The sequence below is a fragment of the Cantharellus anzutake genome, assembly GCF_015039405.1.
Source record: "Cantharellus anzutake strain C23 chromosome Unknown EI90scaffold_182, whole genome shotgun sequence".
Taxonomy (NCBI): domain Eukaryota; kingdom Fungi; phylum Basidiomycota; class Agaricomycetes; order Cantharellales; family Hydnaceae; genus Cantharellus; species Cantharellus anzutake.
The window spans coordinates 1-23,717 of NW_024067132.1; the positions used below are offsets into that span (position 1 = coordinate 1).

A 23,717-nucleotide genomic window follows, 5' to 3' on the forward strand; every position below is an offset into this window, starting at 1 on the left:
GCCCGTTGGACGCTCGAGCTTTCTGCGCCTCTTCTCCTAGTAATTGACGCTCTGGATGAGTGTAACCGAGAAGATGCGAAAGAAATACTCCACCATCTCATCCGTCGTTGCACCGGCATCCCGGGCCTCCGGATACTCATAACAAGCCGGCCAGAGTACCATATCACTAACAAACTTGACCCAGCGATGAATGTTGACAAGATCGTAGTTCATGAAGTGGATAAAAGCATCGCTTCGCATGACATTGAGTTATATCTGCAAGATCGGCTCAAATCTATTCACGAAGATTTTAGTCGTTTCGTCCCAGACGAATGGCCATCATCTGAAATGGTTTCTGGCCTCACAAAGAAAGCTGATGGGCTTTTCATCTGGGCCGCTACCGCAGTCAAATTCATCGGAGATGATAATGTCAGGGATCCTGTGCATCAATTGGACACCATCATGGGTGGTGTGGATCCGCATGATGCGAGGCTTTATGCTGAGCTGGATAATCTTTATGAAGCGGTCTTGTCTGCCAGTGTTTTTGGAACCCCTCCAGATATCCCCACCCAGCTCTACCGTCTTCTACATGCTGTTGTTCTGCTTAAGGATCCATTGCCTGTAAAAGCACTCGGTGCTTTTGCCATGGTCTCCAATCCTACACCGTTGCTTGATCGCATACAATCCATCATACCACTGCCTTCAGAGCCGAAGGGTAGAGTTGAAGTCTACCACCCTTCCTTTCCGGATTTCATCATAGAACGGTGCAGGAACCCTGAGCTTAGGGTTAATGTGGAGAAGCATGAGAGGTGGATGGCCCTTCGGTGCCTCAATCTTCTCAATACCCATCTTGTTCCATCTATAGATGAGATTGTCCCATGGAATTCACTCAATGTGGGGGTGGTGAACCTAAGTGCCAAGCTTACTTCAGTGGTGGGGGAAGAAGTGCAGTATGCATGCCGCTTTTGGACAGCCCATTTGGGAAAGCTTCAGGAGGTTGATGATGGTGAGATTAGGGATGCACTGGAGAAGTTCACTGGTCTTGGGAATGCTGGAAAGGGGCTTTTGTTACGATGGATTGCTGTGATGAGTATGATGGGGCATGTTAGTGATGCTGCTAGAGGTATATTGGACATTCTTCCTTGGATGGTTAGTGATGATGCTGCTTGCTTGAGGACTCTATTACTGACTATGATATTAGAGAAGGAGAAGTCACCTGGCTCATATTGGCCATATTTTGCATGAAGCCTACCGTATGATTATGGCCCATGCACCAACCATTGAAGCCACTGCAGCACACATCAGTCAGTCTGTTTTGCCATTCCTTCCCCAAAAAAGCCAGCTGTTGCCTGCTTTCCAACAAGGACCCAATCGAACTGTAACTGTACATGCTGGGCATGATTTGGAATGGCCTTCCAACATTGCAACTCTGATTGGCCATTCCAATTCAGTGACATCTGTGGCCTTCTCCCCAGATGGATTGCTCCTTGCATCAGCATCAGGTGATGATACCATCAGGCTGTGGGACCCTCACACTGGGACCCACCTCAAGACACTTGAGGGCCATGCTCATTCTGTGACATCTGTGGCCTTCTCCCCAGATGGATTGCTCCTTGCATCAGCATCATATGATTGTACCATCAGGCTGTGGGACCCTCACACTGGGAGCCACCTCAAGACACTTGAGGGCCATTCTGATTTGGTGACATCTGTGGCCTTCTCCCCAGATGGATTGCTCCTTGCATCAGCATCACATGATTGTACCATCGGGCTGTGGAACCCTCACACTGGGAGCCACCTCAAGACACTTGAGGGCCATTCTGATTTGGTGACATCTGTGGCCTTCTCCCCAGATGGATTGCTCCTTGCATCAGCATCACATGATTGTACCATCAGGCTGTGGGACCCTCACACTGGGAGCCACCTCAAGACACTTGAGGGCCATTCTGATTGGGTGAGATCTGTGGCCTTCTCCCCAGATGGATTGCTCCTTGCATCAGCATCAGATGATCGTACCATCAGGCTGTGGGACCCTCACACTGGGAGCCACCTCAAGACACTTGAGGGCCATTCTGATTGGGTGACATCTGTGGCCTTCTCCCCAGATGGATTGCTCCTTGCATCAGCATCACATGATGGTACCATCAGGCTGTGGGACCCTCACACTGGGAGCCACCTCAAGACACTTGAGGGCCATTCTGATTTGGTGACATCTGTGGCCTTCTCCCCAGATGGATTGCTCCTTGCATCAGCATCACATGATTGTACCATCAGGCTGTGGGACCCTCACACTGGGAGCCACCTCAAGACACTTGAGGGCCATTCTGATTTGGTGACATCTGTGGCCTTCTCCCCAGATGGATTGCTCCTTGCATCAGCATCACATGATTGTACCATCGGGCTGTGGAACCCTCACACTGGGAGCCACCTCAAGACACTTGAGGGCCATTCTGATTTGGTGACATCTGTGGCCTTCTCCCCAGATGGATTGCTCCTTGCATCAGCATCACATGATTGTACCATCAGGCTGTGGGACCCTCACACTGGGAGCCACCTCAAGACACTTGAGGGCCATTCTGATTGGGTGACATCTGTGGCCTTCTCCCCAGATGGATTGCTCCTTGCATCAGCATCACATGATTGTACCATCAGGCTGTGGGACCCTCACACTGGGAGCCACCTCAAGACACTTGAGGGCCATTCTGATTTGGTGACATCTGTGGCCTTCTCCCCAGATGGATTGCTCCTTGCATCAGCATCAAATGATCATACCATCAGGCTGTGGGACCCTCACACTGGGAGTCACCTCAAGACACTTGAGGGCCATTCTCATTCAGTGGCTTCTGTGGCTTTTGATGTGGCCTTCCAGGGAAAGGCTCTAATACACATCAAGGAAGGGAAATGGTTCTGTGTTGATGCTGCTTACATTTTCTCTATACCCTCCCACTTGTCTCTGACCACATGGGTTTCCCATGAGTCTCTCACAGCCATTGGAACTAGGTCTGGGAAAGTCCTCATTCTTGATATCTCATCTGCCCTTGATAAGCTTGGCTCTATATAGATTCAATCTAGATTCATCTGTAATCCATTAGGGGTTTCATGATGGGCTAAACTAGCCTAAAGTGCATCAAAACTGCCAATCCTTAACTGCACCTAAACTGTCATTTTAGCTAAATTTGAGCACAGGCCTCCAAAGGTTGAAGCTTGTTAGAGTGATGTGTGATAATAGCATGGAAGGATGATCACTAAGCAGCATGAGCCAATGTTAAGTTGATTATATATGTACAAGTGGTAGAGATGATGAAGGGTTTCTTACTTGTTTGGGGACGGTATGTTCCATTCCCCCATTCACCTCAGGCCTAGTCCATCTAGTTATATGCTTTTAGTTGCTGTATATTGATGGGGCAGAAGTAAAGGCTGGTCTGCCTTTTACAGCTACCCTGAGGGTTTATATACATTTGAATACATTCTCGGCACAAATAAATAAAGAAGCTTCCATGACACTAATTTAGTGTTGCAACATAGATATCAGATGTCAGAGACCGGATCGAGATGAAGGATTGTCTCCATGGTGGAGGGCTTCGGCCTCAGCGACTCAAGCCAGGAGCACTGTGCCAAGTTACACGTCCATGCCCTAATTTACTTACTGGCAATGAGAACTAAGGGGGATCAACTCTAGTCGATTTTATTACTGAGGTGTAACCTATGTACAAGTTGAGTATATATAGTTACAGCGAGGGTGGGCCCATAAATGGTGGGGCCGAGCGGAGCGGAGCTAACGGAGTTAAACATTAGCCGATTGAATATTACTGACAAGTCAGGTTATGGGGTTAGCAGAATGGTAGGCAATAACCCAGAAACGGAAAGGAGGGATAGGCCTGAAGGTGGGCTTGCAGGGCAAGCAAGTGAATTGCCCAGCGGAGGTGGGAGTGTGCTAGCGGACGTCGGAGCTGTCTGGAAGCCTTCGGGGCTCCGTACTTAGGGAGGCGTAGGTAATATATTGAAAAGAGGGGGTGGTGACCATCGAGGGAAGTGGAGGTGATTGCGGAATATGGGAGCTCTGAGGTTAGTGAAGAAGGAGCAGAGGTAGTCTGGAGGGACTGGAGGTAGTGAAGGACAATGGCCGTGGATGGATATGACAGTATCCCCTTCTTAGGCCTGAACCCTTGAAGGCCCAGAATTAGTAAGGTGAGGGGAGCTGTACTTACAGAAAGAAAAAATGAAAAAGGAAGTGAGGAGTGGAGAGAAAGGAGAGATGGGAGAGGAGTCGAGGTTCCTAAGGGGCTTTGGGACCAGGCTTGTCTGGGTAACGAGAGTGGAATGCTTCAATGAGGTCGTGTCATGGCTGTGCATTCCGGCCCGTTCCCCGCCTGTCCCGATGCTGCCCGAGCCCGTTACCACTATGCGAGCGTGAGCGTGAGCCCCGACCTCAGCCCTATCCTCCCTGAGGACTCCCTGCTCACTCCCCCACTTGCCCCTAGGCTCCCCTGCACCCGGCCAACTCCCCCACAGCTGCACCAACCTCCCCACCCTGAGTCCGCCTCCGGCACCATGCCCAGCGCAACTCCCCTACCCCACCCACTTGGCCCCTACAGGGCCACTACCATTCCCATGTGCGACTCCGGCCCAACTCCGAGTCCAGCGCCACTATGATACCATCGCTGCTATCGCGGCCCTACACTCCTTCCTTTATTTATCTGTTATTGTTTGTTGTGACCCTCGGTCATTGCCAGCCGCTGTGCAGCCAACCCCGCTCCTTATTCATGTTTGCTTCCGGACCCTTCGGCCTTCGGCCCGGGTCCGCTTCCATTCATTCCTTCCTCCTATATATATCCTGTATACTTGTTAGACACTGGTCCAGGGTCGGCACCGAGGGTCGCCGTTGTGGGCCGCTATAGGCCGCGATGGCCGTGATGCCGTGAACAAGGCCTGGGGGTAGGGCATTTGGCCTCAGCAACTCTAAAGGGAGTGCTGTGCCCCCTAGCTGTCTCTTGGCCCTCATTTCGGACTCACTGGGGTTGCCTTGTTGGGGTCAGGACTGAGGGGTTGTGGTCACATCGATATTAGAGCTAAGGTACAATAAAGTATCATACAGGATATATATAGGGAGGAAGAATGAATGGAAGCGGACCCGGGCTGAAGGCCGAAGGGTCCGGAAGCAAATGTGAATAAGGAGCGGGGTTGGCCGCATAGCGGCTGGCAATGACCGAGGGTCAAAACAAACAATAACAGATAAATAAAGGAAAGAGTGTAGGGCCGCAATAGCGGCGATGGTATCATAGCGGTGCTGGACTTGGAGTTGGGCCGGAGTCGGGTGCGGGAATGGTAGCAGCCCTGTAGGGGCCAAGTGGGCGGGGTAGCGGAGTCGCGCTCAGCATGGTGCCAGAGGCGGACTCAGGGCAGGGAGGTTGGTGTCATATCCATACAATCCCGACCTCCACTCCGGGCTCCCGGAACTCCGAACTTTGACTTCCGGAGCCCTACTTCCCTTCCGTCACTTTCTCCTTGCCGACTCCCAAGAGGTTATCCCACCTCCGGCTCGGACACCACCTTCGGTCCGACTCCGGAACGTTCCAGGTCCGACCCCAACCTCGACACCTTCCAGACGAGTATGCAAAACCTATGCTCCTGACTCCGAACCTCCGCTCCGGAATCCCATTCGCGTCTCCATCTCCGGAACCTCCGGTCTTAGCTCCAACCTCGGACTTTGACCCCACCTCCGCTTATACCCATTGTATTGGTTAGCTCATTCCATTTAATTATGTTTGCCAATATTCCGGAGTTTAACTTCCGAGTTCGGACTTTCTGGACTTACGTCGGACCTTGCAACTATTGCATTGTCCTATTCAATTCCGCTATTCTCCCTCACTCCTATTTGGGCTGCTGCTTCCTTTCTATTCAGTCAGCTAGCCATTCCCCACTCCCAACCTCCTTCCTTCCTCCTTGGGCCTTGGCCCTTCACTCCTCCTTTGGGAAACACCATTGAGTCAAACCCTTGACCCTCGGTGTTGTTCCTCTTTCCAGCTCCCTTTGTCTCCTTTTGGAGTACCCTCGCTCCTTTTGATTCCGGACCCCTCCTTATATACAATGTACATAGTAACTTGTAACCTCAGTCCGAAATCGACATGAATTCCCACCAAGAGACTTTCCCTCTGCTAGATCTGAAATTAGGGACCCCTAGGACAACCAGCAATGGCACAGCGCTCTGCCTGAGTCGCTGAGGCTGAGGTCCTTCCATGATAAGTCTCCGATTCCACTCCGGAGTCGTCCGAATCTGCCCAGTTCTAACACCCCCCTAGCTTACCTCTGTCCCCTGTAAGACCTCCACCTTTCTGAAGTATCAGGACCACATTGAGAATGAGGCACAATGCTCCTTCCTGAGTCATTGAAGCCAAAATCCTGGCCTGCTTGCCTAAGTAACCTCGGCCTTGAGATTGGTGAGGGAAACCCTCACTAAAGCTCGGTTGTGAGTAGGATGCCTATATCCTCAGCAGCCAACGTTTGGTCACCAACAGCTATCATTGGCAAGACCTTGCATGGTTCTGACACCTATGCCCACTGAACATCTTGAAGACGATGAAGAGGACATAAAACCAAAGATAGGAGCCCTTACAAGAAGGAAGTCAAGGAATCCCTTGGTGGCATCATGTATGATGAGATCACCACGATTTTGCTGACAACTCTATTTTCTGAATGTATGTTCCCGAGCCGAGGTTACTACTTAAGAATGGCTGCAAGGGAGACGACAAACATGATCAAAAGGCATAGTGACAGCAATTTGTTGGATGGGTTCACTGGCTACACCACTGAGGGGCTTCAACAGGTATGCATGTTGTTGCTCACTTGCTCAGTGCTTGTCATTTGTGAATTCACACTTTTGTAGTTCTGGAAAGATGTTTTGTCATTCCACATGTGGATCAAGGCAAACAGTGCTATGCATGTTGCATTTCTTTACCAAGTCCCAACCAATGGGGGACAAAAAGATGGCAAAGGCTATGGCTGCTCTTGCCTTGGAAAATTAGACCAATCTTTTCTTCCACGAGTTTTACCCTGCAGGTGGACAGGTTTGCTCTATCCATGTCTGTGTCAGGGACAGCTCCAAAAGCGGTGAAGTCCCGGTGCAAGGGACTTGGTGGGACAGATGTCAGCTGTGCATAGCGGCGATCCCATTGCAGGGTGAGTGTCCCCAACCACTTAGTCTGAAGTGGGAAGTTGAGAAGAAGGCTGCTTCTTCTGTTCCCACCCCAAGTGCTATTATATACATGCAGTCAGGGTCACGTGGAGGAAGCCATGTCATCTCCGCACACAGCTACACTTCTCTGGGTGTCTCCGCAGGAGATCCCGGAGGTGGCTGCTCAGTAGGCAGGAGTGCATGTGGCATGTGCAGTGATCAGGGGAGTGGGGTTAGGTATGTAGTGGTACATGGAGAAAAGGGAAATCGACCATAGAATAGAAATAGAGAGAAGAGGGGAAAAGGGGAAAGGAGGGACAGGGAGTGATAGCGGGGGAGTGGAGTAGGGCAGTGTGGTGCAGGGTGTGGCACGGGGTCAGGCAGGTGTGCCCTGACATCACCCCCCCCTTAAGCTGCTTTGCCTTGAAGCGGCTGGGTGGTTCTCTTTTTCTCTCCCTGGGGCATGGGGGTGCATTCGATGGAACTCCTCAACTAGGTCGGAGGTGTGGGTCAGGTGGTCGCATGTGAGCCATTGGTTTTCCGAGTGTGGCCAGCCTGTATACTTTACCAGGTACCAGAGTTTTCAGCATAGCCACTTAGAGTCCAGGATTTTCTCAACCTCATACTCCTCTTCTCCATCTACAAGGTCTGGGCCCAGGTGGGGGTCAGCGGGGTGTTCCATGATTTCATCAGGGCGGTGTGGTCTGATGTTCGTCACGGATACAACTGGGTGGATCCCTCTTTGTTGGGTGGTGAGCTGGAGTTTGACAGTGGTGGGGGAGATGACTTTAATGATCGTGAAGGGGCCAGTCCATTTATGGTCTAGCTTCTTGGTTGGGCAGTCAGTTGTGTAATTCTGGGTGCTGAGCCAGACCTGGGGTACGTAGGGGCCACCTTGCAGTTCCAGTCATAGTAGCGGGCCATCTCGTCTGCTGCATGCTCTAGCGCTGCCTTTGCCTCTTCCTGCATCTTCATCATCCTTGATGAGAAGGTGTCACCGGCTTCTACCTCAGACGTGCATGTGGGCTCTGTCCCCATCCTGGGGTGTTGGCCAGTGTCGAGCTCAAAAGGGGTGTGGCAAGTGGAGGAGTGGACGCAGTTGTTATAGGCAAACTCTGCTAGCGGGAGCCAGTCCACCCAATCATCTTGGTGGTGGTTGACAAATACCTGAAGGTAGGCTTCCACTTCTTGGTTTACTCGTTCTGTCTGCCCATCTGTCTGGGGGTGATAGGAGGTCGAAGGGGTGAGCTTGACGCCGAGGAGGTCCACGAGTTCTTTCAAGAAGCATGAGATGAAGGCGCTCCCTCTGTCACTGAGGATTTCTTCCGGGAGGCCATGGTGCTTCCAGACATGTTCAAGGAAAAGCTGCGCGATTCCACCATCATCACTGTTGGGATTGCATGGATGTGTTTGGATAGGTGATCCACTATGACCAGCACAGCATTGTAGCCCTTCGACTCAGGGAGTTCTCCAATCATGTCCACTGAGATCACTTGCCTGTGGCAAGTGGGGACCTTGTTCAGGATGAGCTTCCCCACTTTACGGGAGGGGAAGGATTTGACATGGTTGCAGGTGTTGCATTCACATACATACTGCTCGACATACTCCACCATCCGTGGCCACCAGTAGTCACAGGAAACGAGTTCCAGGGTTTTCCACTGCCCCAGGTGCCCTGTTGCCCTCACGTCATGGTGCAACCGCACCAAGTCATGGCGGAGTTGCGGGTCTCTTGGCACATATACCTTTCCTCTGTACAGAACCAGCTCTCCTTGCTTCTCCCACTCATCCGACCTCAGCATGCCCTCCCCAAGTTCTTGCATTGCCTTCACCACCTTCTCATCTAGGTCCTTTGCCCTGCTGATCCTCTCAAGGATAGTCATCTCTTTGCCTTCCACTAAGACCGCCTCCGCCATGCAGGCCTCAAACCAGGCAGGTTGGAGGAGAGTCAGCCCTTTGTTGTCGTCTTTACCTTTTGGGTGGTCAGCACAGCGTGAGAGCGTGTCGGGTTTTCCCATGAGTTTCCCGGGTTGGTGGATGAGGGTGAAGTGGAACTGGGAGAGGAAGAGTGACCACCATGCTTGGCGCTGGTTCAGCTGTTGTGTGGTGCGGAAATATCCTAGGTTGCAGTGGTTGGTGTAGACATCCACTTTCTCCTCTGCTCCTTGTAGGAAGTGCCACCATTCTTCGAGGGCATGCACTATTGCGAGCATCTCCTTGTCATACACCTCGTAATTGCGCTCTACATCTGTGAAACTCTTGGACATGAAGGCTACAGGGTGGAACTCTCTGTCTGTTTGGAGCTGGGATAGGACTGCGCCAGTTGCAAAGTTAGAGGTGTCGCACTCGAGTTTGAAGTGGCCTGTATCAGCGGGGAAGGCAAGGACTGGGGCGGAGGTGACGGTGTTAGATCAGGCAGATTCAGATGACTCCGGAGTGGAATCGGAGACTTAGCATGGAAGGACCTCGGTCTCAGCGACTCAGGTGGAGCACTGTGCCATTGCTGGTTGTCCTAGGGGTCCCTAATTTCAGATCTAGCAGAGGGGAAGTCTCTTGGGGGGAAATCAAGTCGATTTCGGACTGAGGTTACAAGTTACTAAGTACATTGTATATAAGGAGGGGTCCGGAATCAAAAGGGACAAGGGTAGGATGAAAGGAGACAAAGGGAGCTGGAAGGAGGAACAACACTGAGGGTCAAGGGTTTGACTCAATGGTGTTTCCCAAAGGAGGAGTGAAGGGCCAAGGCCCAAGGAGGAAGGAAGGAGGATGGGATTGGGGAATGGCTAGCTGACTGAATAGAAAGGAAGCAGCAGCCCAAATAGGAATGAGGGAGTATAGCGGAATTGAATGGGACAATGCAATAGTTGCAAGGTCCGAAGTAAGTCCGGAAAGTCCGAACTCGGAAGTTAAACTCTGGAATATTGGCAATGGCAATTAAATGGAATGAGCTAACCAATACAATGGGTATAAGCGGAGGTGGGGTCAAAGTCTGAGGTCGGAGCTAAGATCGGAGGATCCAGAGACAGAGATGCAAACAGGATTCCAGAGCGGAAGTCTGGAGTCAGGAGCATAGGTGTTGCATGCTCATCTGGAAGGTGTCAAGGTTGAGGTCAGACCCGGAATGTTCCGGAGTCGGACCAAAGGTGGTGTCAGAGCCGGAGGTGGGATAACCTCTTGGAAGTCAGCAAGGAGAAGGTGATGGAAGGGAAGTAGGGCTCCAGAGTCAGTTTTGGAGTTCCAGGAGCCCGGAGTGGAGGTTGGGATTGTATAGATATGACAGACGGTGTCTTTGAGGGCATGGAAAGCGCAGTCTTCACCTGGTCCCCAGGCCCATGGTTTGGTTTTGCGGGTCAGTGTGTGGAGGGGGCAGGTTGTCTCAGAGAAGTCCTTGATAAACCGGCAATAGAAGTTGACAAACCCCAGAAAGGATTGTACTTCTTTGACCTTGGTTGGGGTTGGCCAGTCAAGAACTCCGCAGATTTTCATGGGATCCATCGCAATGTTTCCCTTGGAGATGATGAGGCCGAGATACTCGATCCGCTTCTGCTTGAACTTACACTTCTCTGGCTTTAAGAAGAGTCTCCACTTCTGCAGTGTCTCTAGGACCTCTCAGACGACCCTCCAGTGCTCCTCTAGGGTGGCTGTGAAGATCAAGATGTCATCCATGTAGCAGATGATGACCTCTTGATCGATGAAGTCTTGGAGGATGTCATTCATCATTGTCTGGAATGTTGCCAGGGAGTTACACAGGCCGAAGAACATGACAGTAGGCTCGAACAATCCCTGGTTGGTCGAAAACGCCACTTTCCACTCATTGCTGTCCTTGATGCGGACATTGTTAAACCCCCAGCGCAGATCTAGTGCCGAGAAGTATTTGGCATTCCAGAGGCATGCAAGGACATCCGAAATGAGTGGGAGGGGGTACAAGTTTTTGACCATGATCTCGTTGAGCTTTCGGTAATCTTGGACTAGGTGCAACGATCCATCCTTCTTCTTGACGAAGAAGACCAGCGCTCCCATTGGGGATTTGGATGCCTGTATGCGCCCGTTCTCCAAGTTCTCATGCAGGAACTTGTCTAGTTCTTTCTGCTCTGGCTGTGACAGGGGGAAGGTCCTCCCTCTTGGGAGCTTGGCATCTGGCACTAGGTCTATTGCATGGTCCCAGGGCTTCCATTGAGGCAGCTGGTCGAAGGCCTCCTTCGAGAATACATCTCTGAAGTCCTGGTACTGTTCTGGGACTAGCGCCTTGAATGGTGCCGGCTCTGCCTTTGGTTTGTGGGCCTCCTGGGCCATCTGCTGGGACGGCATTGTGGTTGCTCTTAGTTCATGTCCCCACCCCAGAGGGATGATAGTGGTGTAAATCCTGTCCCCAGGTTCCACTATGGGGTCTGGGTTGGCCTGTCCTCACACCGACTGGCAGGAGGATGGGCAGCAGGACATAGTGACCTTTTGCCGCATCCAGTCCACCTCTGGGTTGTGGTGCAGCAACCACGAGTGCCCTATGATGAGGGACTGCTGCCCAAGGTTTGCGACGGCGAAGTGGGCCTGCTCCGTGTGCCACCCGAACGTCAGGAGGGCCTCTAGTTCCTCAGTTATGTGTCAGGAACATGTCAGATGCATATCCAGGTGACCCGCGAGGTGCGCAAGGTCATCCAGGCTCGTAAGGTCGGAGGGGCAGGACTTCAGCTTCAGCGACTCGGGTGGAGCGCTGCACTTCGTTCTTACGTTGGTGTCCCAATTTCAGACAGAAGCCTTACGATGAGGAGAAGAGTCTAGAGGGGGAATCCAAGTCAATATACGAACTGAGGTACATCCAGTGTAACCTACATGCGTTATAAACACAAGTAACTAAGTAGGACCGGCCCGGAAGGAGTGGCAGATCAAGCACAATATTAATGAATGAAGAAAGGAACAAATAGTTAATATCGGCAAACTTGGTCAACAAAAGGCAAGCAAGGAACAAAAGGAGGAACAATAGTCCACAAGCAGACAAAAGAGAAAAGGCCATCCAGCTGTCTAGCAAGCCGTCTGGCTGGCGAGCTGTCAGGGCACACACCCTGACTAGCCTGGACCCGGACCCGTGTCCGGACCCACTTCCACCCGCTGCGCTTCCCGCATGCGTGCACGCTCCGCATGCCGCATGCTCCGGGCCCGGTTCCTACTCCTTCATGTGACTTCTGGGTATCCCCGGAAGTTTTCCTGATATGGTGGCCACTGTGGGAAGATGAGAAGTTAGCTTCCTTCTCATCTTCTTACCCACAGTAGGTTGTGCCCTGGATAGGGCTGGTTACACCTCAGGGCTGTGGACCATAGGGGAGGGTCATGGGGACCTGGGAGTCGTCCCCTGACAGACGCACAGACGGAAGTGACGGATATGTCGGGTCGTGACATTATGGCCCCATTCTTGTTTGGGGTTCCATCGACGTTGCAGATGGGAATGGGTTGGGGGAGCGGGGTTGTCTTGAGCCCATGCTTCCTGATGAACTCAGGGCTTACAAAGTTCCTGGTGGCTCCCGAGTCTAGGAGCACTGACATGGAGACGATGGCGAGGGAGGTCAAGGTGGTCAGCTTTACAGCCATGTTGAGGGATCTGGGGGGTTGCTTGGACAGCATGTAGATGGCAGGTGGCGGGACCACTACCTCCGGTGCTGCACTTGGGGCTTCTTTGCCCTTGCTACTCGAGGATGCGATTTTCCACTTTTTCTTGGCAATGACTTGGTGGAATTTGGACATCGGCGCTGGCTTAGGCACCTCAAGGTATCTACACGAGCTAGTACTATCGCCTGCAGGCAGCCAGGGCACGTCCCTCACCAGTCGCTGTTGTGGGGACAAGTCCGTGCAGGTCAAACCAACACTTATCACACATTTCACCCCCTACTGCATCAGGGACTAAAATTGGTGAGTCGTGGTAATAGTAGGAGTTGTAGATACTGTGGAGGTGGTTCTGACGAGTCCAAGATCGTCAGATTTGGTGGAGTGGTTGAGGAGATATGACTTGTTCTTTATTTTCCTTACTATTTTCATTCATTCACGCATGTGTCTTTCCTTTCATATTTGTATCGGACTCTTCCATGACAACTGTACAGACAGTTAGTTAGAAGTTAGACAGAGTATCAGCACTGTACTCCCAAGGACCATACCTACCTGAGAGATAGAGAGAGACCTACCCCCCCAGACCTGAGTTGTGAGTCTAGTTGGATAGACCCATTACATCGCCTTCCTGAAAATCCTCTTGGGCCTCTGCCTCTTGCCCCTCTCCCCCATCCATCTCTGGTTCGTCCACCAACTGCCTTCTCAGCCCTTCCATGAGTGCCCTAAGGTCTTCTGGGTGCATCTGCCTGGCTTGGCAGATTTTTGGTTGCAGGCAGTCTTGCATGATGTGCCCCGGTGTGTTGCAGTTATAGCACAGCCCATTCCGTCTTTGGTCTATCCTTGAGTGGTCGAGGTCCATGGGTTGCGGTCCTCCCCCTGCCACAGGGCGCACTGCAGGAGGTGGCAGTGCAGCAGTGGCTGGGGGGCACGGCAGTGGAGGGGCTGGGCATGCTTGTGGGAAGGTAGTAGGGAGTGGGGGTCTCATGGGTGGGAGTTGGGGTCTGACTGGGGGCAAGCGGGGCTGCGTTGCCTGGAAGCACCACCACTGGTTGTCAAGGAGGGTGGCCTCGCGCTTCCACTCAGCCCAGGTCGTCGGCATGGGGTGGAGGCGGTAGATGCTCTCTTGGAGCCGGGAGTTGATCACCTATTTGAAGTGATCTACTAGCCCTACATCTCCTAGCTGCGAGGCGGGGCTGAGGATCTCGAACTCTTGGATGGCCTTGTGTCAGGGTTCAGCACCCTGCCCTAGGGTGCCCCAGACTCCCCAACCAATCCCTTCCTTCCATTCCTTCATTGTTGCCTTGTTGTTGCCTTTCTGTGTTGTGTATCCGTGTGCATGGGATAGCGTGGGAACTTTCTGAGCAAGCAGCTCGCCCAGAATGTTCCCACGGGTCACAGCCACAGTTCTGGGTGAGCAACTCGCCCAGAACGTTCCCACGCTTACTGGGCACTGCCACCTGGATGTTCCCTCCGGGTCACACTACACAACTCTAGGAGCTGTATAGTTGTGGGCATGTGACCCATTCCTTTATATAGCAACCATGCAGGGAGATGAGACCTTTACCCTTCTTCTCATCTCATGCCCCGCATAGTGTGAGGACAGGTTAGATGGGGGTTGAGGTCAGGGAGCCTCCGAGTCCGAGGCTGGGCCCTGACACCTTGTCCACAGAGTTGGTGCCCTGTTGCAGGGTGGCCAGCTTCTGCCTGGCTGTGGCCTTGTGGTTTGGGTCTTGGAACATGGCATCGAGTTCCATGTTGAACTCGTCCATGGTGAGCCCGGTGAAGGAGCGGAGCTGGATCACCTTATGTAACCAGTTTCCTACGTCCAATAACGATATTAGAGTTTGTGCTGATTTGCATACTGACTGTGTTTTGGTTGCCAAATATATGATTGTTCACTGTCTAAACAACAATAAACACCCCCCAACGATCTCACCTGACGTATAGATCGTCTACAGATAAAATTTTATATTGACTTTACTATGATTTCTAGTCAATATTACACCTAGATATACCACTTTTCAGTAGGATGTGATTTTCCTGATAATTTACTGAAGGAAAACTACTAATAAAATAATTCCACAATAAATGTTACTCAATACAGGAGTGACCAAACTGCTCTTTCTATCGCTTAGAGTGCGTGCTAGTTATCTAGCAGGTTCAGGATCGCTCACTTTTCTCCTGTGGTGTGATAACCAAATATTGCTGAGAGATTATTCAATTAAGAAGTCCCTCCACCAAATTCTCACTAATTCTCACTATGACACTTTTGTTCAGCTGTGTCTAACTGACCCTAACTCACGCTTAGAGTGACGTGTTAGTTTTATATTAGCTAACAACTAATATTTGCTTTTATCTTTTGGAGCAAACGAACCAACCACTGGTGAGGAGAATTAAACTTTTATTTCTACCTGAGGTTTGAGAGGGGGCAGAAGCGGCGGCCTTTTATGCTTTTCAGAGGCCTCTCTACTCCCACGCCTCGCACTAGTTACATGTGCTACATTTGTATTATAGATAGTTCTAGAATGATATAGGGGCTTGGGCTGTGTAAGCTTAATAATGGACTTAGGACATGACTCAGCAATAAGTAATTCATTTCTTTGTCTTTTGGGCCGATCTTAGCGGGATCTTGTAGCGCTGAAGCTATGCTCTACACCGCCTTAATTACGAACGATTATCTTTAGAAATGACTCGGCTATAAAGGAACTTTCTAGACTGTTCTCTAATTGACCCCTTTTTGTGAAGCCGCATCATTACTAATGTTCTAGAGCCTTCCCAATTAATTAACTGATCCGCGAACTTCTGAATCACTTCATGCTTATGATCCGAGATCCAGATCATCAATCATTCCTTTGTTCCGATTTATTTGAGCTTAAAATCAAAAAGTTTTGATGAATCATGGGAAAATATACAAGATCCGGTTTTTTAGCATTTTCTCCTCTTCTTATGCGATCAAAAACTGTCCGCCCGCGCCGGAGAATACTATATTATATGGTATTCGGTCCGCCAGACTTCCGGGCGCCAATATATTTCCCTTGAGTCACATTACTTTTTGTAAGAATTAGCAAATAAATATATATGAATTATAAGGTGTTTCGCCGTTTGAGCAATATCTCCGTCAGTTTTGAAGCTTTTCGAATGAAACAAAACCGTGGATAAAGTTAAGAAACAGTCCTTTCAGATGGTAAAAAGATTACAGTCAAAGGTTTACTGGTTTTTGAGATATTCACATTTCTTTCCCAATGTTCCTTCTTATTCTGCCGTCTATGTGCTATTTTCTTGTTGTAGGGATATATTCTTTGAATATTACACCTATGCCAGGTTCTAGGCATGATTGTAGTAGATTAAATCTCATGCTACATGGGTGTAGATAATTTATAATGATCTAATGTCTGTCCAGTCTCATAAAGATCATGAGATCTGTTAAACGTCTGAACTTGTCACCTGTTGTTGACTATTCTGATAGATCATTGTTTTATTCTTTGAATATTATTTCTCCTACACTGGGGGAGCCTGTTGTCAACAGCGCAATTGTGCGCTGCATCACCCATGCTCCTGCGGTCCCTCCCTTCATGTAAGCCAAGACAAAAGAGGATTTGAGAGAGGGCATCAGGGAACTCCACCACCCGAATGTGGAAGTATATGCCACATTCGGCCTTGAAGCAGTCAAGGTCTTCGGTTGCTCCTGAGAAGGGGGTGGGGGGAGCAACTTTAGGTGGTTTTGGGCTGGGGGTGGGTGCAGGCACCAGTGCCGGTGCGAGTGCAGGTGGGGGTTGGGTTTGAGCTTGGCTCTCTATGATGGCCTGGAGCTCTTGGAATCGGGACAGCAGTTCTGTCATATCCGTGCATACCCGACCCCAACCCGACTTCCGGACCTCCACCCTCTTCACCTCCAGAGTCATACCCTACCGCTGCCATTCCGATACTCACCTTCGGTCCTGGCAACACACCTCCTTCTACCCCCCCACGCCACCTCTACTCCTCCTTCCCTCTCCTACCCTATCTCCGTCCGCTCCGATACTCACCTTCGGACCTGACAACTCTCCTTTCCACCACTCCTTCTTCCTTACCTTTCCCCTCTCTCCTCCCTCTGGTACTCCTCCGCCACCCTCCCACCAAGTTACGACCTTCCACTGCTGTCCCATACTTCATACTCAGACACTGCTCGTACCTTTGCTCCGAGCCTCTGTCATAGTCCCTACCTCGGACTTTGACTCCACCTCAGTCTTAGTCCATTGCATTGGTGACCTCATACTACATAAACACCATTGCCAATATCCCTCGGACTTTCAACCCTGCCTCCGTAACCTCCATAAGCTCTGCTACCCCCAAGCTTCGCGGATCGCCTTTGGCACTTTTGCCGCTTGTAATGTATCTCTCGCGTTTTCCCCTCATCCCTATTTGGACTACTGCTTCTTCCCATTCTAGCCAGTTAGTCATCATCCCCACTTCTCCTCATCCTCCTGCCCCTCTGGGCCTCGCCCTCCCTACCTCCTTTTGGACGTATCACAGGTCCTGCCTTATGACCTTTGGTACCGCTCCGCTTCTTCTACCCTTTGTTCCCGTTCGGATGTCTTCGTTCCGATTCGGTTACCCTTTGTTTTCCTTGTGCTTTTGCCCCCTCCATTATATATATCGGCACTTGTACATACTCGTTTTGGTTCAGTCCGAAATCGACCTGAAATGCCCCCTAGAGACTTCCTGCTCACCTACTGTGAAATCAAGGACCAAATGGACAAACAGCAATGGCACAGCGCTCTGCTTGAGTCGCTGAGGCCAAGGTCCCTCCACGCTAAGTCTCCAATTCCACTCCGGAGTCGTCTGTATCAGCCCCGTTCTAACAAGTTCGTCATACTGCTCTTCGGTCACCATAGCAGGGGAGGTAGGGGAGGCAGGGGAAATGAGGTTGAAGCCTTCTTCTGCTGTCAGGGACAGCTCTGAAAGCGGCGAAGTCCTGGCACGAGCGACATGGTGGGACAGATGTCAGCTGTGCATAGCAGCGATCCCATTGTGGGGTGAGCATCCCTGACCACTTAGTCTGAAGTGGGGAGTTGAATTATCATTAAAGGGGAAAAGCTACAGTACTTACCTGAAGTGGGAAGTTGAGAAGGCTGCTTCTTCTGTTCCCACCCCAGGCGCTATTATATACATGCGGTCAGGGTCACATGGAGGAAGCCACGTCATCTCCGCACACAGCTGCACTTCTCTGGGTGTCTCCATGGGAGATCCCAGAGGTGGCCACTCAGTAGGCAGGAGTGTGTGCAGCACATGTGGCGATCAGGGGAGTGGGGTTAGGTATGTAGTGGTACATGGAGAAAAGGAAATCGACTGTAGAATAGAAATAGAGAGAAGAGGGGAAAAGGGGAAAGGAGGGATGGGGAGTGATAGCAGGGGAGCAGAGTAGGGCAGTGTGGCATGGGGTGTGGTGCAGGGTCAGGCAGGTGTGCCCTGACAGTGTGTGCCCACTCATTTATAACTCAATATGCATCCAGGGACGTCATGGTGCATTCAGTCACCCTGCACTGAAAGTCATTCTTTCGGAAACATTCAAGCTGCTACCTGCTCCAATTGTATTCTCAGATCAGATCTCATATCCTCCTTCCCAACAACACTTTTAGCCTTTTCCGGCACAATTGTGAGTCATCTTCCCATTGGATTTGCCTCTGACTTTACTGACATTGTATATCCTTATTCTAGATCCATAATGTACTTGATTGTTATGTTGAGAATGGGACATACAATCACAAGCTGAACTTGGACAACAAATATGAACGTTGGTTCAAGATCTATACCACTTGGATTAATGACTGGGTTTCACAATTTGGTGGGGCTGCCTGGGAGAAAGTGGCAAACAACTTTACATCAGATGTCCTGTGAGTACTTCTAATCTTCCTACATACACCCCCTCATTTGAATTCTTCTGTCACCCTGTCAGCGACAAGTATGATCAAAACCGTTTGCTCAATGCCCCATTGCCAATTCTTGATACTGATGGCAACATTGATGACTTGTGAGGGTGGGATTGAGGTGTGGGGATTTTGGCAACTTTTTAGGCCTGTGCCATCATGCAAACCCTCCCTTTCCTCTTCCTTTCCTCAGAGTTCATTTCCACCTGTTCATAAAAAAATGTCCACAACAATACCATATTTTGATTGCATGAATTAGGACAAGCATGAAAAGCCTATGAAGTATAGAAGCCACAGAAGTGCCAGGAGTGCGTGAATCAATGAATATGAGTTTAAAAGCACCAGGAGCACATGGATCAATAGAAGCTCCAGGAGTGCAGGAATCATGAGTATGGGTTCAGCAGAACCAGGAGAACTGGGAAAACTGCCCAGGGCTCCAAAGTGATACAGTCAGAAGCTTGATTACGAAGTGGGCAGACTGAGAGACCTTTATTAAAACAGATCAGTTGGTTTGCCTGCTTCAGACGACTCAGATGACTAGAACCCATGTGTCAGGGACAGCTCCGAAAGCGGCGAGGTCCTGGTGCAAGGGACTCGATGGGACAGGTGTCGGCTATGCATAGCGGCGGTCCTGTTGCAAGGTGAGCGGCCCCGACCACTTAGTCTGAAGTGGGAAGTTGGATTATCATTAAAAGGGGGGAAGCTACAGTACTTACCTGAAGTGGGAAGTTGAGAAGAAGGCTGCTTCTTCTGTTCCCACCCCAGGTGCTATTATATACATGTGGTTGGGGTCACGTGGGAGGAGCCACATCATCCCCACACACAGCCGCACTCCCCTGGGTATCTCTGCAGGAGATCCCAGAGGTGTGCCGCTCTGTGAGCGGGAATGCGCATGGCAGGCGCAGCAATCGGGGGAGCGGGGTTAGGTGTGTAGTAATATGTACATAGAGAAGGGGAAGTCGACCATGGAACGGAAATAGAAAGAAAGAAGGAAAGGGGAAAGAAGAAACAGGGAGTGATAGCAGGGGAGCGGAGTAGGGCAGCGCGGTGCAGGGTCAGGTGGGGTGTGCCCTGACACCATGGGACTGTGTTAGAATGGGCAGAAACGGACGACTCCGGAGTGGAATCGGAGACTTAGCGTGGAGGGACCTTGGCCTCAGCGACTCAAGCGGAGCGCTGTGCCATTGCTGTTTGTCCATTTGGTCCTTAATTTCACAGTAGGTGAGCAGGAAGTCTCTTGGGGGCATTTCAGGTCGATTTCGGACTGAAACCAAGATGAGTATGTACAAGCGCCGATATATATAATGGAAGGGGCAAAAGCACAAAGAGAACAAAGGGTGACTGAATCGGAACGAAGACGTCCGAACAGGAACAAAGGGTAGAGGGAGCGGAGCGGTACCGAAGGTTATAGGGCAAGACCTGTGATACGTCCGAAAGGAGGTAGAGAGGGCGAGGCCCAGAGGGGCAGGAGGATGAGGGGAAGTGGGGATGATGACTAACTGGCTAGAATAGAAGGAAGCAGTAGTCCAAATAGGGATGAAGGGAAAATGCGAGAAATACATTACAGGCGGCGAGAGCGCCGAAGGCGGTCCGCGAAGCTCGGGGGTTGCGGAGCTTACGGAGGTTACGGAGGCGGGGTTGGAAGTCCGAGGAATATTGGCAATGGTGTTTACGTAGTATGAGGTCACCAATGCAATGGACTAAGGCCGAGGTGGAGTCAAAGTCCGAGGTAGGGACTATGACGGAGGCTCGGAGTAAGGTACGAGCAGTGTCCGAGTGCGAAGTACGGAACAACGGTAGAAGGTCGTAACTTGGCGGAAGGGTGGTGGAGGAGTAACGGAGGGAGGAGAGAGTGGCAGAAAGGAGAGTAGTCAGGTCCGAAGGTGAGTATCGGAGCGGACGGGGGAAGTGTAGGAGGTTAACGGGAGGGTGGAGGTGTTGTGAAGGGGGAGCGGAGTAGTAGGAGGAGGTGTGTTGCCAGGACCGAAGGTGAGTATCGGAACGGCAGCGGTAGGTTATGACTCCGGAGGTGAAGAGGGTGGAGGTCCGGAAGTCGGGTCGGGGTCGGGTATGCACGGATATGACAGACTGCCCAATTCTGATCAAGGGAATTTGCTGATGCTCCAGAAGCATACAACTTGGGAATGGGAGATTCACTGAGGAATCTATACCTAGACTGCCTTGTGTTGGGCTCTTCTCAGTTGCCATATTACAGATCAACTGTGGTCTCCAGCTTCATGCCATTCACTCCTGCTCTTATTAGCCAGAGTACATGCCAGCATTATGGTTCCACAAGGCTTTATTGGCTTGACTATCACCAATCCAATTTGTTTGGTGCACAATGCCATCTCCATTTTCTCAAACCAATGTACAAACAACTTCTCAGCCTTTCTGGACAGCTTGGTTCTTCTAGTAACAGTGCCCCTTATCAGGTCCAGAGTTCTGGTTTTCCTTAATCCTATTTGGGTGACCCAAGAACGCTACCAAGACAATTAAGTGAAAAGGGAAAGAGTGTGGTTTTCTTCTCATTGTAAAGGTCAGGCCAGGGTCTGGGAATGGATAAAGTTTGTACAGGATTTGATGGTAGGTACATAATTGTGCCTATCTGCATAAATCCTCAATGATGGGGTGTTTCAAATTCAGTTAGAGTGTGTGGATGCAATGCAACGTTCCACCACAGAGCCCATACAATCTGAGTGACCCCCCAAGCCTTGAGCCCGATAGTCAGCACTCATGGGGCTGCCTATGTAGTGATACCATGAACTTAAGAAGGGTCAATGATAGATTATATATAAGGTACAGGCCCTGGTAGCTAGACACATTGCGATAAGCATCTGCAGCTTCCGAATAGATGTATAACAATCATAATGTGGAGACCACAACTGTCATATCCATACAATCCCAACCTCCACTCCAGGCTCCCAGAACTCCGAAACTGACTCCAGAGCCCTACTTCCGTTCTGTCACCTTCTCCTTGCTGATGTTAGAACTTGCGGATTCGGACGACTCCGGAATGGAATCGGAGACTTAGTGTGGAAGGACCTCGGCCTCAGCGACTCAGGCAGAGTGCTGTGCCATTGCTGGTTGTCCTAGGGGTCCCTAATTTCAGATCTAACAGAGGGAAAGTCTCTTGGGGGAATTCATGTCGATTTCGGACTGAGGTTACAAGTTACTAGGTACATTGTATATAAGGAGGGGTCCGGAATCAAAAGGAACAAGGGTAGGACGAAAGGAGACAAAGGGAGATGGAAAGAGGAACAACACCGAGGGTCAAGTGTTTGACTCAATGGTGTTTCCCAAAGGAGGAATGAAGGGCCAAGGCCCAAGGAGGAAGGAAGGAGGATGGGAGTCGGGAATGGCTAGCTGACTGAATAGAAGGAAGCAGCAGCCCAAATAGGAATGAGGGAGAATAGCGGAATTGAAATGGACAATGCAATAGTTGCAAGGTCCGGAGTAAGTCCGGAAAGTCCGAACTCGGAGGTTAAACTCCGGAATATTGGCAAAGGTAATTAAATGGAATGAGCTAACCAATACAATGGGTATAAGCGGAGGTGGGGTCAAAGTCCGAGGTCGGAGCTAAGACCGGAGGTTCTGGAGACGAGATGTGAACGGGATACCAGAGCGGAGGTCCGGAGTTGGGAGCATAGGTTTTGCGTACTCGTCTGGAAGGTGTCGAGGTTGGGGTCGGACCCGGAATGTTCTGGAGTCGGACCGAAGGTGGTGTCCGAGCCGGAGGTGGGATAACCTCTTGGGAGTCGGCAAGGAGAAAGTGATGGAAGGGAAGTAGGGCTCCGGAAGTCGGAGTTCGGAGTTCCAGGAGCCCGGAGCGGAGGTCGGGATTGTATGGATATGACAATTACCTGCGTTCTTCGGATCACTCCGGATTGTCTGATGGCAACTCCCTTCTGGCATAGGGAGTCAGGGTAGCTGGTTAGGCCGTGCCCTGACACTCGCCCAGTTCTAACAGTAGCCAGCAATCAGACCATATGCCCTCGTTGTCCCTATTTGCCTCCTCCAGTTGCAAAATGGCATATCTTCATGATGCTCTGGTGGCTCCATAAGCAATCTGTGAAGTGCAGCTCTTTGAGTCACATGGAGCTGCAACAAGTGAAGCAGATACAGCAGCCCCATCATGATAGAGCTGCCTTCATCAATCCTACTGATGGGGATGCGAAGTGCATAGTAAGAGCACTGGACCACAAGTTCTTTGAAACCATGTGAAGCTGCCAGCATATAAACTTTCAGTGCATCTGTATTTGGTTCTGCTGCATGGCAGATGAGGTCAGTGAAAATCTCGGAGTCCTGGGGAATGCATTTGGAGAGCCGGCAACCATACTTTTGGAGAGTCTCAAATGTCTGAGTGATAGTTTCAAAGTCGGGACAGTAGATGCATGATGATGTGCCCTAAAACAGGGAGAGATAAAAAATGTCGATAAAGAATGGGTGGAATCACAGATAGAACCCGGCACACATATAAGATATGGAGAATGCAGTTCATGACTGTAGCATCTTCTGGGAGGCAACTAACGACCCATTCAGCCTGATGGTGCCATTATCTGTGAATAGACCATTGAAAGCTGTGTGGGATCAGGTTCAAAGCCTGTCATGATGGACATGTGATGTCTGTATGATGGAGTCGGGAGGAATATCTGTGTAAGGATAAGGGAAGTGAATATTTCGGTTGAATGTGGTGGACGTCATGATGAAGTCTAAATTGATTACATTTTCTTCAGTGCTATAGGATGAGGGCTCTGGTTGAAGGTTGTATTGGTCAATGTGTGGGTGTAGACAGCCTCCAGCAGAACCTGGGGCGCTCACTGTTAGAACGGGCAGATTCGGATGACTCCGGAATGGAATCGGAGACTTAGCATGGAAGGACCTTGGCCTCAGCGACTCAGGTGGAGCGCTGTGCCATTGCTGGTTGTCCTGGGGGTCCCTAATTTCGGATCTAGCAGAGGGAAAGTCTCTTGGGGGGAATTCAGGTCGATTTCGGACTGAGGTTACAAGTTACTATGTACATTGTATATAAGGAGGGATCCAGAATCAAAAGGAACAAGGGTAGGACGAAAGGA

The 23,717-nt window shown here is 50.6% G+C and overlaps 1 protein-coding gene across 1 annotated transcript; it reads right to left on the reverse strand.

Moving 5' to 3' along the window:
* Window positions 1-22,605: 22,605 nt before the first annotated feature.
* EI90DRAFT_2951029 (uncharacterized protein) lies at window positions 22,606-23,173 on the reverse strand (the record flags this gene model as incomplete). Its single annotated transcript, XM_039055402.1, has 2 exons — window positions 22,606-23,049; window positions 23,117-23,173. Coding segments are annotated over 2 exons (501 nt in total), but the record flags the coding sequence as incomplete, so codon positions are not given.
* Between the last annotated feature and the right edge of the window lie 544 nt (window positions 23,174-23,717).